This window comes from Macrosteles quadrilineatus, unplaced genomic scaffold (assembly GCF_028750875.1).
Source record: "Macrosteles quadrilineatus isolate MER2022 unplaced genomic scaffold, UCM_ALF_1.0 Scaffold_9__3_contigs__length_116548681, whole genome shotgun sequence".
Taxonomy (NCBI): domain Eukaryota; kingdom Metazoa; phylum Arthropoda; class Insecta; order Hemiptera; family Cicadellidae; genus Macrosteles; species Macrosteles quadrilineatus.
Window position 1 is genome coordinate 16,189,063 of NW_026542602.1, and position 21,585 is coordinate 16,210,647.

The window sequence follows — 21,585 nt, forward strand, 5'->3', positions numbered from 1 at the left end:
TTGGTCTCCAATTGGGCATGGTCTACTTGCAAGGAAGGACGGTGGGAATTATTTTCTTGGTTAGGATCACGATCTCTGTTTTTTCAACCGCCAACGATAAGCCGTGGTCCCGCATCAACTCGTTGACACGGAGCATCACTATACCACGTTTAAGCTCTGCTTCTTCAACGGTTCTGCCTGCAACCAGAGAGCAGCGACGTCGTCGGCGTAGCCAACGAGGCGGGTCTCGTCTGGCATTTCGAGTCTAAGCAGACTGTCGTAAGACACGTTCCATATTTATGTTACATGGTAAAGTCGGTGTAGGTGGCGGGCAACCGAGAGCTGCAGCTGAGAGCGAACAGAAGGATCATACCGGAGAACCGGACAGGTGGGGTGGTGGGGGATAGGACGCTATCGGTGGTTGGTTTAATGCTCGACCAAGGGTATTAATTTATTTAACTGAATTATCCTTTATATTACTGATGTTGCCACTACAAATATAAAATGTTATAAATTAATATGCATATATTACAAAGGGGAACTCGAACTCATCTACCATAACATGCGCCCATAGTACAAGCTTGCCCCTTACGTCGCACCAATTTTTGTTTTCTAAGGTCGCTGAAAGAGCTCTGAAAACCCCTCTAGAAAGAGTGATACGAGGAGTATGTTCTTAGTTGTCAAACATTCCGCACGCCAACAGACCACCATGACCTTCGATGTCCCTGATGCCGGGAACTGCCTACGCTCGTGACCAGCTGGGTGAAATCATCAGCTCGTGAAATCATCAGCTGGTTTTATGACAGCGCCGCAATTGATCACAGGTGGGGAAGACCAGGTCTCGTCCTGATTGGTGAACCCTTGGACGACAAACACAAGCGGACGAGGCTTTCTCCACCAGCGTCGTGTGACCCTTCGCCAAGATACGTTCGCGGGGGAATGTGGACGCTGGTTCACCTGGTGACGGCCGAACGATCGATGGGCCATCAGCGGTTCGTGTGTTGGAACTGCGACGAAACTGGTCACCTATCTTCATATTTTTGTAGGCAATATAAGTGTACCGGTAGTCATATTTTTGAGGTGTCTTTAAGGTTTATACATTATACATTTTTGACGAAATCTATTGTAACTCATTTTATTTAATGATGAATAAAGATTTGATTTGATTTGATATCCCAAGAGTGTCTGAGGCCCGAGGTCCTGCGTTGCTACCATTGCCAGATATACAGCGCGTTGCTCACTCACCAACACAACTTCGGTTCGAAAAACGCCAATCGCGTTCAGTCCACGGGGGTCACCTGAGCCCTTTAGGGTGGAACACTGTCTGACCTCCAAACAGTAGAGCAGCTCGCCCGGCTTCGTAAAGGAATTCACAAACACCGTCGGCCACGAACGCATCCCCAGAGATGACCGATCCTCCGTCGACACGGTTATCTTAGACGAGACGTCCATTGCCCTTATCGATACTATAGCTGTCCGCCAGTCTGATTGGAAATTGCACCAAACGTTATTTCGGACCCAGCCAGCCTGACGTCAACTTTCGGATGGCCAACAGAGCCAGTTGCCGTGTCTCAGATGGCAGCCACCTTAAGGTTGCCGTGCTCAGATCGTCCCATAACATTGACTATAAAATGTAAACGCGTGAGAAATAAGAGTGGAGTCATAAATTAAATACTGTACCAACTTGTGATCATGAACACACTTTTATCTTATAAATCGGTGAGATTATGTTATTATTAATTATTAGATTATGGCTTATTTTATATGGAGGGAATTAATTTCAGCTATGACATAAGGCATATGGCATTTTAATGACCGTTAAGTAATTACAAAATACAATGTCTTGTCAATTTTAGAATACATAGCCTATAGCTACATAAAATAAGAAATTATATGGCGAGTCAGGTACGGTGTGGTATTGGCTTATGGACTATTAAACATCAATCATAAATAACTTAAGGACAAAACAATTAATAAACATTTCAGAACAAAATTATAATCTATGAGCTTACGAGCTATGAGAGAATTCACGCTCTTTGCTGTATCACAAAATTCTTACTTTATCCTGCCTGACTTTGGCCGGTACAGTTTTTTGTGCACTGACTACAGCTGTCTGTCTGTTTCTGTTCATAGACTAGACATATCATAATAACGGAACAAGATTGGTTAACTGTCAATTCCGAGTGTCAAATTTTGTTTTCGTGTCCCTTTCAGTTGTGCGTTTTACATGATTTAATTTTAATTTTAAAAGTGTCCTATTAATTTAACATTCAAAATAAACCTGTAGCCGACATGACCTCTATTTTCGAGGAATCTTATGATGTTTTCGAGGAGTTGGGAAAGTAAGTAATTCATTAATGATTTTCAAGAAACAGGCCACTACACTAACCATAGCTTATTCTTGTTCAGATTGTTATTATTGTTTATCCTATTGGAGTCTAATTAATTGGTTTATCAGGGAAACATTTTATCAGACTATTAACTTAAGTAGTCTGTGCTCAAGAAATCAAAGTCTTCTATTAAGTAGGAACATGTTACGGTAGGCCTAACATGTATGCCTAGTCAATGTAACTTAATAACTTACAGTACTAAACTAATACAATATTAAACTCATTATTTTTTTTTTTTATTACATAAGTTAAGCCTAAACTTTCAGACCAGGAAAAAAACTACAGTATCATAAGTTAACAATCTATTTAACTTGTGGAGTCTATCAAGCAATCATCCCATTTCTGTTTTAGGGGACATTTTGCTGTTGTCAAAAGATGTGTACACAAATCGTCAGGCAATCAATTTGCAGGGAAATTTATCCGCAAGAAGCGAGTTTGTCGGGGTGTTCCAATGGAAGATATTCAGCGAGAAATTGACACATTGATGCAATTAAATCACTCAAATGTTATAAGACTGCATGAAGTCATTGATACTGGCCAAACCGTTATTCTACTTCTAGAGCTGTAAGTACTCTATTTTTATAGAAAGCTTGAGATATTGCTTATTGAGCAAGCATTCAAGGTGTATGTACCTTTGATTGATTTAACTGTGTACACTTAAACTCAGTGTACAAAGTGTATGGTATTACTTAACAAACTTTGAACAAAATCTTAAATTTTTCCAAGTGATTTGTGTCAATAACTTGAATAAGTTAAAAATATGGAAAACAATTTCAAAAATGGAAAAATCTGAAAATCACAATCTTTATACTTGATTTTAAAAACAGTTTCTGCCAATACGACTACAACGAACTTAGGCTATACAAAAAATTGTATTTTTGAATGAAAACACAATTAAATTCAGTTTGTTAACATCTACGTGGTAAGTCTACTGTTTATAAAGTAGGCCCTGATGAATATGTATAACTTAAAGGCCTGATTAATTCTAAATTTTACTACCTATGCCTACTTAGATTATAGCCTAAGTTGAATTCAGACACTTTGCACTCAAGCTCAACTGACAAACAATTGTTCTAGACACTACTCAACAAAAGCACAGGGATCCCTCTGGACACCACTATGAGAAAGACACAATAATTCCTGATGAAAGGCAAACCAAATTCAGTGCTGGACAGACTTTAGCCAATGACTTGTTTAGTGCAGCATCGTATTACCAAGTCTGTCGACCATCAGGTTGCAAGTGTCAACTGCATTAAAGAGGTTATGGCTGTTTCAGAGTCAGTGGAGGAGAGCTGTTTGACTTTGTAACAGAACACCAACATCTGTCCGAGTCACAAACAATTCATATAACACGCCAGATACTGGAGGCAGTGCAACACATGCACTCCCTACATATTGCTCACCTCGACCTTAAGGTAGTCTACATCGATTGTTTTGCCAAAAAACAAAGAGTTATTTATTTCCTTTTTAAGATAGGTAGCCTCCAGATTACCAAGATTTACTATAGGCTAAAATGGCTTTAAAAAATATCTGTATACACAAAAAAAATATCTGTGTATACAGTAACCGATAAGATTGGGAAATCTCTTTTCCCTTGTAAAATCTGGTATATTTGTTATACTAGTTTGTGGTGATTGTAAAAGCATATTTTCTTGGCCTATGTGCAGTAGGTATGCAAAAAAACTACCAGGTCAGTTAAAGCAGTAGTATCAAAATCCAATTTGTGATTTTGACTTGATATTTTTTTTAATTTTTTTTATTTTGGTGGTTTTAGCGAATTTTCCATAAGGGCTATTATCATATGTCTCATGGTAAGACCTGGACCCAGGATCTATTGACTTTTTCATTTTGAGGTCCCCAGAGGCCAAAAACGCCATCGGTTAAAATTTGTGTGTCCGTTAGCACAATAACTCGAACAAAAATCATCCGATTTTGATTAAATTTGGTACAAACAAGTCAACCTACATTTATTCTAACGAGTTCGCAATCCATCATGATCGGATCATGGGAACTGGGTTTTGTGGGGGGTTTTATGGGGTAAAAATAGGTTTTTCTAATTTTTCACCCTCAAAACATAAAATTTCCCAATTTATTATCCAAACCATTTTTAAGGGCTTAAAAAAACAAATAATTTAGTACATCGAAGTGTTTTTGTACGGTTATTGGTTACGGAGAAAATCCAAAATATTGTAAATTTAAATTCCTACCTATGTCATTCTTATGGAGAATAATAATAAACTTTTGTAGCCTACTTTGTTTGTTTATGGATGTATTTTGATCAAACTTTAATTCATTTAGTTAATACTAAGCTATTTATTTCTATTTTACTAAAAAACACACTTTATTAATTAATCAGTCTTAATAGCTGTTATAATCCTTCAAAATTTGGGTGTATATTTTGTTCTGTGTCATTGGCACACCTTATTTTTTTAAGGCAGATGTGTTTATTTTTATAAATAAATTCTTTTCTCTCCTCCTTGTAGCAGCAAAACTAGATACTCTTTAAACTAATTTAAACTAACTTTAACTAAATGTTATTTAAATAGGGAATAAATATGACATTCTAAAGGAAATATTTGAGTAAAAAAAAAACAGGCAATTGGAAATTTGCTTAGACTGCGGGTTTGCTGCGGCGGGGGTATTGTTAAATACCATCATTAATAACCCAATGACAATGGTAGGCCTATCTGGGTCTAGTAGCGATCTCGCTTGGAATTCAATCAGCAACCTTCATATTTGAAGGCGAGCACTATAGCCTAACCAATCGGTTACTCAGACACTTTGTGGCTACATTGTAATTCAGACTTTGTCACATTTTGTTCATGGGGTTTAGAATTGAAAAAATGTTAACAATAATTTGTTTCAGCCTGAAAACATCTTGCTCATGGAAAAGACATCCCTTCCAACAATAAAAGTGATTGATTTCGGACTCTCCCAAAAGTTGGACTCCGTTTCCGAAATCAAAACAGTCTTTGGAACGCCTGAGTTTGTAGCTCCAGAAGTTGTTAATTTTGAAACCCTCTCCCTTGCTACTGATATGTGGGCAATTGGAGTAATCACCTATATTTTGTAAGTATTGCTGTCTACGCAACTATAAATACCTATAAATTAGTAGTATCAGTATGCTTTACCTATTTAAATCAATCATTTTAAAAAGTTAAACATAAAAAATTCATTGTTTAACTAGAATTTTGTAATTTATGATCAAATATAGTTTTTTAGCGGGAGTATATATCTTTGTTTCCAGATTTTAAGTACAGTAGGCATATTTATAATTTAATACAAAACTAGCTGTAAGCCTGCCCTTTGCACGGGAATCAAGAATCAAGGTATTAATTTAAAACTGTTTTTTCAGAACAGCGAGTGTAGAATTTGTATTTGGGGGCTCAGACAATTATTATTACCTTATATATATATATAAAGCTCAAATACCACTGACTCACTCACTCATCACGAAATCTCAGAAACCATAAGACCTAGGAACCTGAAACTTGACAGGCATCTTCCTTTTGGGTAGTAGACGCTCACTAAGAAAGGATTTTACCCTCCGACCTCTGGGCTCTGCCTCAGTGGCTCTGGAGTTTCCCATGTTAACCTTATGAGAAATGGAATTAATGAATCTTAACAGCTGTTTCAATTAAACAAGTTGGTTCTGTTCTATGATGTTCAATAGCATTAAAGTTACAAGGATTACCAACAGGGTGCAGCACTATTATTTCTTTAACATTAATGTTTTATCCTCCTAGGCCGGAGGCTACATTGGTTATAAATACGGCCCCATTATAGTGCCTTCACACAGTCCACGAGGACAGTTGATGCAACCTACATGACTGTTGACAATTCTTTTACTTAGGTTGGTAGAGAATGTATATTGATCAGTCAAGTAATAGTGTCAGTTTAGCTGTTGTAAGCCACTTGTCCTAGTGCTCTTGCTGGTTTGAAAAAAATTTCGTCATAAAAACGTATAGTAATTCTCATATAAATATTGTTACGATAATGGACCCATGTGGTGGCTGAGCCTGTCGCACAATCACGGGCCCGTGTCCCGGTAAAATTTACCGAAAAATCCCGGTCATGGCTCACGGGCCCCCCTACCTCGCGGGCTGAATCTTTGTGTAGTAAAAGAGATGATTCTTGAGTATTAATTGTTATTTATTGTTTTACAGATTGAGTGGCCTGTCTCCATTCCTTGGGGAAGACAAGCAACAAACATATACAAACGTTTCCACTGGAAGTTATACATTTGAACATAAAGCTTTTTCCGAAATCAGCTCTCTCGCCAAGGACTTTATTGCAAAATTACTCAAAAAATCGCCGAGGTAAAGCTACTTATTTAATACTTAAACTACTGTATTTAATATGTAGTGTATTTCTCTTTCTTGAATGTGTATTTTTCTTTCTTGAATCCGTATTACCTTTTTGACCAATTTCAAGAGTTTTTGTTATAAAGGATGAAGTTTTTATAATGTGTTTCTCTCATAATTTCAAAGATTTCAGTCGTAAAAGATAAGCACAGAAATTCCCTCAAAGGTTTTACGTATTTTCACGATTATAACTCACGGTATATGGTGGCTCCCTCAGGGAATAAATAAATTATTAATTAGGCCCTAAGTAGGCTACACTTAAAAAACCACAGAATTGCTGAATAGAAATCATCTCTTATATTGAGTACCGTAGAATGGGGTGAATAGAAACACTTTTTGACTTTTAAGCTTCTGTAAAAACGATATTTTTAATTTTTAAATTTTCAACACTAGCTCATATTTCCGGTCTTGGACTCCTCTACTCAAACCAGTAATCAATTTTTTTTTCTTTTTAATCATTAAGCAGAAAAAAAATAAAATATGGCTGTTTCTATTCACCCTGCACTTTGGGGTGAATAGAAACACTGTGTTAAATTGATGATTGTTGCTTTTCCCCACTTACCAGGGGCAATAGAAACATGAAATTTATGCTTGTTAGCTTAGGTTGTTGTAAATAAAAATATTTAAAGTTAATTTAACACATTTATATATAAGTACGAAGTATAAAAACATCGTTTTCATACCCCTTATCCAAACAAATCGGAGAACATAAATGACAATGGGTGAAATCAGAGTTACAAAATCTTACATAGAAACCAACTAAATGAAGAGTAAAATCTGACAAATCTTCCTCAAAACACAACACTCCCTTAAATCTACAAGTTGTACACGGCTTGGGAGTTGGAAGCCAACGTACTACGTCATCGACTTTGAAGAGGGCCTCCTTAATCTGTCTCTCAGAACTTGTTGGTTTGCGCAATTTTCTTGATAAATCTTCCTGTTTATCCTTCCTTGTCAAACTTTTGCAACATATAAACGATAGCAAGTTTTGTTTTTCCCCATTACTTTGACAATTACATGATCATGAAGGGACAACTTTGAAGACTCACTGATGTCTTGAGCTAGGTATGCTGGTTCTTCTTCATCAAATTGTTCGTCTTTGTCACTTTCTTCCAGTGAGAAGTGTGACTGATGTGGAATCATCTTCATCTCTGGTAATTTTTTTTTCTTTTTTGGGGGGTTTTCAGGTCTACCTTTATTTGCACCACTGGTTAAAAAAAGTGTTTCTATTTACCCTGGTTTTGCAAAATCATGACATAACCTAAAATAAAAATAAAGTAAAAAAATATAGTTTATTCTAGGGCTAATCTATTAACACACTTGGTTTTAAGATACCTAAGACAATATAAAAAAATGGTTATTAACATAAATACATGTAATAGGTTCATACTTAGAGAGAAAGTTTTGAAAAGAATGTTTTTCGCCAAAATTTTCAAATGAGGTTTCGCATCATCCAACATCCGAAGCAGAGATACCAATATGCTGAAATAATTTTTCCCAGGTAGATAGGATATGGCTATAATGGGGGAAAATAATTCCCTTATATAAAGTCAATGTATAACAAAGTTATAAAAATGTGAATCATTCATTGAAGTTTTGTTTCTATTCACCCTGTTGTTTCTATTCACCCCATTTTACGGTATAAAATATGTTGAATATTAGTAATATAGCACTAAAATTAGATACAAAGACAGATATAAATTTCAATTTGCTAAGTAATATTAGGGCTTTGAAACTTTATACTCAACAATTTTTTATTATCCATTGTCAAGCCCTGGACATATTTTTATGTCCAATAGTTTATTATGATTAAGTTATTTTAAATAAAGCGTTATTTTTTCTTGCTTTTTGAGGTCAATTTTCTGTGGTTTACAAATTCAAAAGTTCACCTATTTTCTTGTAGCTTGGGTGGGGATATTCTGTACAGGGAACAATCGCAAGAATATTTTGATAGCTCAATCTTTTTCTCTTAATGCCACGTGGGGACCTAATTTAACTGATGTTATAGCCAAAAAAAAACAATAACATGTTTTCTTGGCTATCAACATAAATAATATTAGGATACCAAATATTGTGCCATATTTGATCTGAATATATTCCTTTAATTGTTGCAGAGAAAGGAACACAGTTGTACAATGTTTGAAGCATCACTGGATCCAACCCCAGGTATGTAAACTATTTAACATCTTCCCCCACTCAAAATACAAGACCATTTATGTAGGGGCATCGGTCACAAAATTACCAATCCACTGCTCAAGTTCATAATTAACAGATTGACTTATATCATAGACAAAAAGAATTAATATAGACCGTCAGCTGTGCTGCGGTTACCATAGGTTCTGGCGCACACCACTGGGAGCACCATGTAGTTACGGCCTATGCGCCACGTAACTACACGGCGCTCCCAGCAGTGTGTGCCAGAATCTATGGTAACCATGGTAACCACTGCACGGCTGACAGTCTATGTTTAATTCATTTTGTCTATACTTATTTCTTTTTATCCATGCTTATATTGCAAATTTAAATATTTTGGCTATCCTGCTAAATCGCTCTCTAATATTTTTTTGTGGCCCAGCATAAAATTCAATTCTTGTTTTCTTTGTATGCTGACTCGACAATACCCAGTAAGCTGATGAGTATTTTATAAATTAACACAAAAACATTCAATTGTTATTGTAAATAGGCTATATACAACAAACAGTAGGCATACTACTTCATTTCAAAAAAAAAATTGATGAGATTTTCTAAAAATATATACAGGGAGCGGCAAAATGATCTGACGGTTTTCTTTGCCGCCCTGTCAAGCGAGTGAGTGGCGGAGGGTGGTGGGAATAGAGGCGTTACAAAGCCAACGTGTGGACATTTTTAGTAGCCATGGAGCCGTGGGACAGCTGAGCACCATGACTTTGTAGTAGAATTGTTTTTAAAAGTGGCAATTCCTGTGTAGCTGTTCAGTACACGTTTCAATGTGGGTCAAAGAAGAAAAGTCCCAACTTGAAACACCATTTTGTTGTAGGTGGGTAACTTTAGAGCTACTAGTTCAGCATTGAAACTAAAATCTGACTACGTGGTGTAAAACTAAAGAGAATGAGAAAGACTATGTGGTGTGATTGAAAGTGTGATTCGTCACTCATAATGGCAACTTAGTCACGTGTAAGAAAATCAATCACTACTTGTTCTGAAAAAGAGATGCGCTTTGTATAACCACTGGGCTTCAACTGTTGCAGTTGCACGATTGCCATTTTGTATGAATGAAAATGCAGATCGTATTGTAATACTCTTCTACTGAGCGGCCAGACAAGTGCAGAGCTGCAGCTTATTTACGTTTAGTTTAGGCTGCTGAGGACTAACTTCCACAGCTTATCTCACTCTCTGGTGTCCGAGCTGACCTTGGGCAGCCTGTTGACTTTTTTTCAACGCTATACTAGTAGCTCTGAAGTAACCTAGCCACAGCAGAATGGTGTTTTGAGTTGGGACTTTTCCCCTTGGACCCACATTGAAACATTGAAACGTCTTTGGTACTGCCGCTGAACAGCTACACGAATTGCTACTTAAAAAAATACTTTCCATACAAATGCATGGTACTCAACTGTCCACAGCTCCATGGCTACTAAATATGTCCGCACGTAGGCTTTGTAACGCCCCAATTCCCACCAGCCTCTGCCACTCACTCGCTTGACAGGGCGGCAAAGAAAACCGTCAGATCATTTTTCCGCTCCCTGTATATACATGGTATTCATATGGTGTATTTTTTATATGACCCATAAAAATGTACACACACTTTCACGCATAATCTGAAACAAGTTCTAAAAACTTTTGTAAATAATTTGAACTACCTAATAAAAAATAGGCCTACAGAGAAAATGTTTAAATAATCTATCTATATATTAATAGGCAAGCATGTTTCTTTAAAACCTTTTTTCTCAGCTCGTGTGTATCGCACGGAAAATCTACGCATACCGTTAGAAAGCTATTTTCCTGTAGGTGTGCAGAATCCCTTTATAAACTAAAATAGGCACAAAAATAAGCACAAAAAATGGTTTTGAATTTTTTTTAAATTAACATGGGTTTTATGGGTTGCTATGGTGATGACGAAATAACAACAAAATATAAACAGAAAATCAAAACAAATGGAAGACATTCCAATCACATGTTTTATTTAACAGTGTGGGGTGAAAATAGAGAAGTTTGCACAAAACATACTTTTGGTCGATTTTTCGACCACGGGGCGTGCTCTCGTATTTTTTATTAGTAGGTATAGCCTATATGTATGGATATTTTAAACACTTCTCTTCTCTGTTGAATACAACAAATTAAAATTACCCCTTTAGTATCAAATCTATAAGGGTTGTAGTTGTGAATATACATACTGTTTATAAAATTTAGAAAATTTGGTTAAAAAGAATCTATACAAAATTGTATTCAAAATTGCATTGTCAAAGGCTTGGATTTTGTATGATCTAGAAATGTAGTGAGTCAGTGCATGATTAGCGTATGGCATTGATAAACATAAGATAGATTTATAATCAATTGAAGTGATACAATAATGACGGAAATGGTGGATATTTTTGTGGCCAAAAAAGTCATGTCACATTACTTACATAATTCATAATTTATTTTATGATTGTTCAAGATGATTGTTATATACAGAGGATTTAGTTTAGATGTATGTAATAACAAAGTTTAAAAGGAAATAATTTACAATTAACTATCAAACATTGAGTCAACAAAAAGAAGTTGGTGAGAATCAGATCTAGGATGCAATAACTGAAAGTTTTGGTTTTTAAAGAATTTTGAAGTCATATTAACTATGTTCAGTAAAGTGACTTTTTTGAAATGTTATATTGGTGTTATAAATATGATAAGTTTTTCTGTGCTGTATGGTTTTAAAAGCGCAAGTAATTGCAAAATATTTAAGTTAAAAAGCTGATAGTTCATTAGTATCAAATTTTAAATGAAAAATGTCCTAGAACGGTGAAAAATATACATTTACCGTGTATCAACATTCAATGTGGAAAATGCATAAAAATGGAAAAAGGTAATGCATATGATTGACACATTATTCATTCAATATGCCAAAATTGATCATCAATGGAGAAGCTTGGCCTTCTTTTTTCTAATGTTCAAATTTTTTTTATATGTCAATACAGTGTACCCTACCGTAGCTATTTTTTTAAGTGGAGATTTGTTGTGAGTTACAACACATATCAGACTTTCAACAAATTATTTAGCAGCTGGTTTTGCCCTAATGGTTCAGCCAATGCTGATCTGATATCACATTAAGGTGGTCTGGTAGAATGTGTGAGTTAGCAGAACAACACAGTCAATTTATTGATTCCTTTGGCCTTCATCCAATATCCTTCCTGCCTTGTGGTTGCCTACGCGTTTCTTTAGTGTTCTTACTTTCATAGATAAATAAACAGTACATAATGTTGTAAATTTCATGTAAGTAATTATGTTGTTACTGTTTATAATTTGTAGAGATTATTTCTTATCAAAATAAACATTTTTTGGGACATTCAAAGAGTTAAACTAAATAACTCTTTCGTTTGTTATTTTTTTTAACTGGTATGTTACAAAAACAATAAACCTCAAATGATTTTACCAAATACAGAAGTAATCTACTTTTATTATGTTTTCTTTTGCTTCAATCTTTAAACTAACATATTATAGTTGATAATATTAACTAAAATACCATTAAAAACCAAATGAAAATTTAACTAAAAAACTCTTTAGCGTTTTCCAAAAATCGCACTCCTTCACCTTCAAAAATCGCCCTACTTCTCAAATTTGTAACATTTCTCAGATTTTTACAGTTTTTTTATTGAACAAGCAGCTGGCATCCGAGAATTTTTTTGTTTTTGAAGAAAGATTTTGAAAATGTTTAGTATGTAAAAAAGGGGGGGAAAATTGAAATTTTGAACTGCCATAACTTTTGATAGGATTCATGTAGAGATCTCTAGTTTGCGCCATTCTTTTATTTTTTTCATGCCCTCACATTTGATATGAAGGGGTACCTTAATGCAATTTTAAAGTTTGAAGTTAAGGGTAGGGGGAGAAAGGGGGTGAATGGGAACTTCACATTAAATTCACAAAAATCGTGGCCCATATGTCAATTTACGATTCCAGCAAACTGCTTATTTCTATCAATTGCAGTTTTTACATAAATAAGCAAGTTTAAAAAAAAAACACCCTGTATAGTTGATAAGGGTGAAAACGATTAATTCTCTTTCTCATCATATCCCTATTATTTGCATTTCGTGCCTTATTATATTACTAGCAGAATTACCCGTCCTTCGTACGGGGTTTGCGTATAAGTATAAAATGCGTAATGCAGTTATACTCATGCTTTGTGGTTGCAATGGAAGAGGGCACGGTTTGAGAAAATCTGGTTCTTTTAATTTACGGAAGCTATAGTATAACACATATACCATATCAATAATGTTCTACCACTACACCTAAACAATAAAATATCTACTTCCCTGTACGGAAATTCGTTAAAAGTAAATTATCTAATATCTGCAAATTGTCAAAACATTATTTATAAATTAAAATCATAAACTTAACTGTAAACAATCCTACTTTAACAGTTCTCATTGTGCATCACAGCCTTTTGTTGTGGCTCTTGGTTCAATTTAATAGCTATGTTGTCATGAATGAAAAATCAAATAATAGTGCTGCACCCTGTCGGTGAACCTTATAACTTTTAATAATATTGAATATCATAGAACAAATTGTGTAATTGAAACAGCTGACAAAATCCTTTAATCCATTTTAAATATGAATATTCATAAGGTTAACATAGGAAACTCCAGAGCCACTGGGGCAGAGCCCGAAAGGATTTTTGAGATAAGAATATGTCTATATGTTAATCAGGAATGTGAGCTATCATCATACCAAATTTCAGCCCAATCCGACCAGTAGTTAAAGCGTGATTGAACTTCAAACAAACAAACAAATAAACAATCAAACACACAAACTTTCACATTTATAATATTAGTAAGATTTCTTATTTTATTTTATTTAGGTACTTTATTTTTTTATTTTATTTCTATTAATAATGTAGATTTCTGTAACCAATACGAATACACACAAGTTGTAGCAGTGGCATTTTTACTTTCTCCCCCTATACATAGCACGATTACTAGAAAAATACCGGTATCGATCATAAACATAAACAAATGACGTTTTTGGCCCGAAAATAAACATAATTTAACATTGCTTAAATGGAACTGCCAAAACATATGTTCAATGCTATTAGTATAGGATTCGGGCCAACAACGTAATTTGTTTATGTTTATGATCCATACCGGTATTTTTCTAGTAATCGTGATACATAGTATATGGAGAATGTACCTATTGTTTTCGTCAAAATTTTTGAATTACAGTTTTGAGGGGATATATCCAATTTGGGTCCCCCTGAACTCAAAAAAATTGTTTTCAAAGTGATGTCTGTGTGTGTGTGTGTGTGTGTGTAGATGTGTACAGAGCTACAGACTACACCTTTAGTCCGATTTTGATGAAATTTAGTATGTATGAAATTTGGTAAATTTTTTCAAAATTTTGATTTTTAATGTTGATTTTCCCATAAAAATCCATTAAATAACAGAAAAATCCAATTTTCTCAAAAACGGCCCGAACGATTTTGATAAAAATTTAGTATCTTTAGTCCCTTTAAATTCTGAACGAAATGGTACAAATTCCATTTCCGTAAAAATTACAGTTCAAAAGTAAATGTAACTTATGTTATTTTCCCATAAAACCCCATAAAATAACAAAAAATTGTATTTTAGAAAAAAAAACTGTCTCGATTGTAACTGTTTCGAAAATTTTGTATGTTATATGGTCCTTTAAATTTTAAACAAACTAGTACAAATCCCATTTCTGTAAAAATTACAGTTAAAACATTATTGTAACTTATGTTATTTTCCCATAAAAACCCTATAAAATAAAGACAAATTGGATTTTAGGAAAAAAAAACTGGTCTCGATTAAAATTTGTATGTTGTGGTCCTTTAAATTTGAACAAAATGGTGCTAATTTTATTTTCTGTAAAAATTACAGTTCAAAATGTATTGTAACTTAAGTTATGTTATTTTCCTATAAAAAACCATAAAATAACAAAAAATTGGGCTTAGGAAAAAAGTCGGCTTTGATTAAAATTAATTTGTTATGGTCCTTATAATTCTAAATAAAATAGTGCGACCCCCCGGATTGCTGTAACAATTACGGTTCAAAAGTTATTGCATGTGATTTTTCCCTATAAAATATCATAGCTACTCCCACCGCTTACTCATATTAAAGGTTGTTGGCAAGCTTATGGGAGAAAGTATGTGTCAGATTGCTGATACTATTTATTATTTTTAAAATAAGCTCCAATAAATTATATTCTAATGTCTTGTCATGCTTGGTCAAGTTAACCAGTCAATGACTACTTAGCATGACAAGGAGCAAACTTTCACCAGAATTAGCATGCTTCCTTGAGTGAGTGACCTTTGCCTCTTAGATAACTTATCAGTGTCCAGTCAAACGCCTCATCTTCAGTCTCAGTCTCGTGCATGTCTTCTCTTTGACCGGTTCATGACTCATGAGAATTTTACCTTTGAACCACTAATTTCAGTCAAACAATGGTATTTATACTTTCTGTCATTAACTAAATGTACAAAATATGTTAGTTAATAAGATTATTGTAATTTTGATTTTTTAGAACAGTATTGTGGTTGGGACTGATTGAACTCTTGCCAATTCCATGTGGTTATGTGTGAGGTTTATCCTCTTTTGGTTTTGATAATTCATTATTATCTTCAAGCGGTGGCTTTGGGGTTGGATTAATTTTTTTACAAGTCAGATAATGAAAAATGATTATTTTACTTTTTAAAATTTCACTTCTAGTGCGTTTACCAAAACATTGCTAAATTGTTTTCCGACAGGCTAATGTTTTACTAATAGTATCATGTCAATCAGGTTAACTTTTTGTTATTCATTCTAAGAATTAGTTTTTTTCTTGGTACTGTATTCAAAAAGAAAATTACGCTGTCAATTCATTGACAACAGTACAACAATTTATTATAGTTTGTTGTCTCATTATTGCATTCCCTCAATAGGGAAGAAACTATTACCATAGGTGGCATAGTAAGTCCTACACCTGGGACAATTTTGATTTTCCATTTGAAAAATTGAAAATGTGATTCCTAATAAATAAATTTGGCCAACATCGCAAGCTACATAAACAATTACAGTTTTCTTAACAACATCAACACCTCTTCATGACAAAGGTTGACAAGAAATAAGATTAAAGACTGTGGTTTTATTTTCTGCTGGTTTTGAGTTGAACTCTAATCTGTAATTATTACAGCCAACATTTCTAAGATAGCTTAAAATATCTTTTGATTAAAATAAATAAATAGTTCCTTCATTCATGTCATGAATTGTAATAGCTTGTTAATCTCATTGAAAGTCAAAACCTTGGCCTCTTAAGCGAGTCATGGAAGTAAAATGAAAAACTGAAAAAATGAAAAATAACCTTCAATACAATCTTCACTGCACATTCCTTCCTGTAACCTCATGACAGGGTAAAAGCGGATGCTATTCAGTTAGGTTCCAGATAAAACCATAAACTCACTCAGATAGTACTAATTACTGTGCTACTGACTTGCATTTTACATTGGTTATGCGTGGTTAATACTGTGAAATCTCAAATCTGTAACTGAGCTGTAGTTAAGTAAGGGATTATGATGGTGATTCTGTTTTCATTAACATAAAATGTTATTAGTTGCCCGCTATTGTTTAATATTTTTGTCTTGTTTGCGTTTAATGGAAATAAATATGTCATAAGGATTCAAAAATCTGTTTGAAATGCTCTTACATCATTCCATTATTCCATAACCAATACCCTGTAGTCTTCTTTGACTTTAGGGCTGTTGAAAACATAATATCAATCAATTATAATATTTATTGGATATACTAAGCAAGTTCACTAGTTCACATACTAACGCTTGTGAAGATAATTCAAAAAGTAAACTTGACTTTCATTGAAAGTCATTGAGGGTTTAGTTACTAGAGTTGACTGTTTGACAATGGATAGAACGTTGGTTGTATTTATAGTCAAAGATAGAACTAAACATTTCATACTGATGTTAAAGTTGAAGCCAGTTATAGAACAAAAAAGTGACATAGTTGAATTTAGCCACTGACATCGTGCGCTGAAGTAAATTACTGATTAGTGTCAACATGTATCTTTATTAAACTGAAAGGACAACTTGCTATAAACTATAGAAACTTTTAGGTCACAACATCTATCATAGTAAGCAAATTGGGGGGGGGGGATAGAAATTCTGATTGTAGAACACCTTGTAGCTCATTTGACTGAACTATTTTAAAATTAAAAACCTGGCTACATCGGGTCTATACAGGTGGGATGTCTACTTCAGTATCAAAAAGTCAATAGTTGCCTACAAAAATACATAAAACTCGTAACATTTGTAATTTGATTTTTTTAAATCTCCAAATCCTCCAGGTGCCGGACGTCATAGCCAGTCCACTTTCCGTTTTTGACGCCGTCCAATCAGGAGATGTCACAGCAGTTGAACAAGTTTTACACCTTGACCTTAATCAGATTGACAAGGTGCGTTAAGTTTTACATTCACTTCCTTAAGGTAGGCAAAAAATGGTGTGAGGAATTCCCCTAAAACCGCCTAAATGTTGTGAACAGAGTATAGACGCAAACTGTCTTTTGAGCTATGAAAATTATGTTTCTGATCTGGAGAAATAAATCCAATCAACTGAGCCAAATAAACTGTTATAATTTGAGGTTGATGACGTAACATATAGTTAAAGCCATAAGTTTCAAGTATATTTGTGAGGATAGCAGGGAAAGAGTCTCTGGCACAAGAAATACATATTTTTTTAGTCACTCCACTCCAATCGTTTAGACCAAAATTGTTACCGATATAGCTGGAAATAATTCACAACCTCTCTGCAATCTTTACATTTCTTTAAATACTTTTTTGGTAATTTTTACTAATAAAAACTATGTTTTTCACATTTAAATTTTCTTACGCAGAATGGAGAGTCAGTGTTACACGTGGCGGTGAGAGCTGATAACACAGAGATCACGCGACTGTTGCTCTCCAGTGGTGCCAACCTAGCAGCCGCAGACAGTATGGGTGAGACAGCAGTTTTCCACGCAGCAAGGCACGGCAACGAGCAACAGTTGGCACTCCTGATCAGAGCCGGCTCTAGCCTCACCAGCTGCAACAAGGTGAGGACAGTAAACATTGGTTGGTTTTTCCTTGATATTTTTTTGTTATTGAAAATTGTAATGTTGTTTACCCCTTTAAACAAATATACAAGGTGTCACAAAATCTATTAGAATATCCACAAGGGTCGTCCATAAAATAATCTCCGTTTTGAAATAAAATGTTTTAATCCAGTAGAGATACAAAAATTGCATTACATAGATTTTAAAACTACAGTTTTTCTCTGCTATTCTACATAATTCACCAAAGAAATTTAAGCACCTATTATATCTTTTAACAGTTTTTAAAATTCCGTCTCTAAAAAAATCTGCTGCCTGAGAAAGATGCAAACCTTTCACAGCGCTTTGAAACACTGTTTGCGTCACTCGCAAACTTCTGAGATGGAAACCACCGCTTCATGTTCAGGAAAAGGTGAAAGTCACTGGGACCTAAGTCCGGGCTGTAGGGGGGGGGGAGGGGTCAAAAACGTCCCATTTTCAGTTGTTCTTTGTCCTTTGTAAGGGCAAGCACAAAGCCTTATGTACAAACACAAAGCCAGATGTCAGATGACCAAGATGCTCATTGTAGCCGTTTTAAGGTTTCACAATAAAATGTAGATGTAATGGTCGTTCCACGCTCCATAAATTGACTTTTATCATATATTGTACGTACTATACGTAATATACTTTCTTATAGATTTTATGATCCTTGTTAATCAGCTAAAGACAATTTTAAGGTTAGTCTCAACTGGTTAATTATTTGTTTTGCTATTTAACACTAGATTTTACAACATATATTTTAAGCCTAAGTTTACAAAAATAATCCCCAATAATGCTAGTTTTTAATTGCTTGCAGCAGGGATTTTGTTTCCCTTGAGAAGATAGTCAACATGTGTTTGGATCCCTTTTTGCCACGTTTTCACGAAAGATTTTAGCAAAATGGACTTTTGCTATTGAAAAAACTTTTGGCTTTATTTAACTTTCTTCACAAAAAGATAAATGCATTTTCTTTGGTTTTGTTGGTCAGGAAGGTGACACGCCTCTACACATTGCAGCGACATGGGGTCACCTAGAATGTGTCAAGTTGTTGGTAGAGAGCAGTGCTCTTGTAGATGTGGTTAACCACCAGGGGGCGACTCCTCTACATCTCTCTCTCACTCACAGACACTCAGACGTAGCCACGTACCTCATACATCAGGCCGGGGCCGATGTAGAACTGCAAGACATGGTGAGGCACCTGTTGAATAAGAAATTAAGTTTCAGTTGGATAAAAATCTTTAATTTGTGTTCTTGTCCTTTGACAAAATACATATGTTATGTGGTGTAGAGACTTTGATAGTTGTGGAGGTTTTGTTGATTCAAATCAGAAAAATCACTTAACAAAATATATTGCCAAGCCAAGTTTCAAATTAGTAACAAGTGAATGCTTTATCACTACAGCTATAATTTTAAGTCATAAGGTTTTGAACTATTAACGCTCGACCCACCATGATAACCAGAGGCTGAAAACTTGATTTTATTTAATCAAACTGATTGGATCAATAATTTTAAACACAGTGCATAGTGTGGTAATAGTAAAGCAATTCCGTCTCTATGTTTCTGGTTAAAATACCACCCAATCATAAATTACTTATAAATTACTTATTGATTGTAAGCCTAATGATACTCTGATACTCTTGTAGTGGTTAGAACTAACTCAAGCCCCACATCAACTTATACAGAGTGTTTATATACTCATGATGGGTAAAAAGCTCAAAAAGTATGTAAATTGTACGATAAGATAAAATCATTGGTTTTATGCCGAGATAGGTTTGAATTTATGTTTCCATGGGTGATTTCAGTAAGTAAAAAATCAGTCATCTTTAGAAAACTATGAAAACTTAGACCATCAATACATACGGTACTCTATTTTAGCTTGCAAAAACACCATGTCGAGTCTCATTTACAATAATTTCTCAATAACTCTAAACCTCATAGATATAATGTATATGCAACAATGCATATTAGCGGATTGACAATGAAGTAAGGAAAACAGGTATATACATAAATTTAAGTTGGTTTTGTCATTAAAAAGTGTCTTTCAATATGTAGTTTTGTTCAACCAAAGGCTCTAGGCCAGGATTTTGTAGATTGATTGTAGACATTTTCTACATTTTAATAGTTGTAATTATTTGGGTTGCATTAAAAACCCCCTTTACAGGGGGATCAGTTTTATATGGCAAGGAGCTTTTTATTTCTTCTTCAAAAGTGTTTTAAAATGTGTGTAATGGCATAGGCATACTGTATATCTCTTTGTTTGTCATTGCCAAAAATATTTCACAGAATGGAGAGACAGCACTCCACGGTGCAGTCAGAGAAGGCTTACTGGGTGTTGTACAGAGTTTGTGTCGTCTTGGTTGTGACACGGACATTCCTAACAAGCAAGGCCTCTACCCCCTCCACCTGGCCGCGCGATATGGACATACGGAGATAATCAGGTACAGTAACAATTCATTTTACACAGAGATATCAGTATAGGAAATTGAATTTTAAATTTGTTCATGTTGGAAACGTTCTAACCAGACCCTGTGGATCAATTGAAATTTCAAAACGTGCCACCGAGCAGGTCTTGCTAATAACCATGGGCGGCCATTGCCCCCTCCCCCTGTCCTTGAATATATTTTTAAAATCTAAATCTAAAAATTAGGCATGAGGAGATTTAAATTTTACTATACACCTTCTTCCAGATTGGCCAAAAATGCATGTTTATAGATGCACCCGTCACTCCCTGGTTCCCAGTGTCCTAGGTGTCCTGATTCCTGATATTGAACTGAGACATTTTACATCATATTTGATGGTTTATCCAATGCGTAATCTAATGTATCCTCCTCAGCTTCACACTATTAACCCCAAGTTTTTGACTGGCTCTTCCAGGTTATCTTATCCCCTCTCCAGCTTCACATCAGGAGGCGTTGTCTTTAACTATAGTCTAGGCAGCGATGTCACAATGTGTTTTACAATTAGGTCAACTCAATCATTCTACTCCAAGATGGACTACTGGAATCACTCTAGTGGTAATGAAAAGTCAATTGGTAAAACGATACTGCCTTTTGCAGGAACAACTAGTACAAAAATAAGAGGAATTGTAAGGAAAAATGCCTTTCCATTGCAATGTAACAATTAAAAACAGTTCTTGCAATTGTAGGTGCATGTTTTCTTTTATAAATATCTACACTATTGGCATTTTTTTAAGTTAATTTGTTAGAGGACAGTCCAAACCCTGACCTTCTAAATTTAACTTCAACCTTTTTAACACGACAGTGCAGTTGCGCAATGGTTGGCCACGGCCAGTGGTGGGAACAGCTAATAATTCGCTGCGTGGTTGAGGCCATGAAAACGTTTAAATTTATTTTCATCCAAATTAGAGCATGTACTGCTTTCCAGTTGTTGTGGACGAAGTTTTAAAAGGACCCAACAGATAGCAGCACTAAACTAAACTGCTAGCAGGCCCTCACCATGGTCAAATGGAGAGATACAGCAGGGGCTAAAAACCCAGATACACCATCGAAAAAGATCGCATTTGCAAGATTGAGCTCACACACGAAACCTTCCCGATTCAAACACCCCCCCCCCCCCCC

At 35.0% G+C, this 21,585-nt stretch overlaps 1 protein-coding gene across 1 annotated transcript in view; it reads left to right on the forward strand.

The window, feature by feature from the left end:
- Positions 1-2,135: 2,135 nt before the first annotated feature.
- Positions 2,136-21,585, forward strand: part of LOC129002463 (death-associated protein kinase 1-like) — a 40,372-nt gene continuing 20,922 nt past the window's right edge. Inside the window, exons 1-10 of the mRNA XM_054430293.1 lie at positions 2,136-2,321; positions 2,721-2,933; positions 3,646-3,784; positions 5,236-5,438; positions 6,536-6,688; positions 8,848-8,899; positions 17,249-17,356; positions 17,795-17,992; positions 18,996-19,196; positions 20,291-20,445. Coding sequence (XP_054286268.1) covers positions 2,272-2,321; positions 2,721-2,933; positions 3,646-3,784; positions 5,236-5,438; positions 6,536-6,688; positions 8,848-8,899; positions 17,249-17,356; positions 17,795-17,992; positions 18,996-19,196; positions 20,291-20,445 — 1,472 coding nt within the window. The 5' untranslated portion in view covers positions 2,136-2,271. The remainder of the gene's footprint in view (positions 2,322-2,720; positions 2,934-3,645; positions 3,785-5,235; positions 5,439-6,535; positions 6,689-8,847; positions 8,900-17,248; positions 17,357-17,794; positions 17,993-18,995; positions 19,197-20,290; positions 20,446-21,585) is intronic.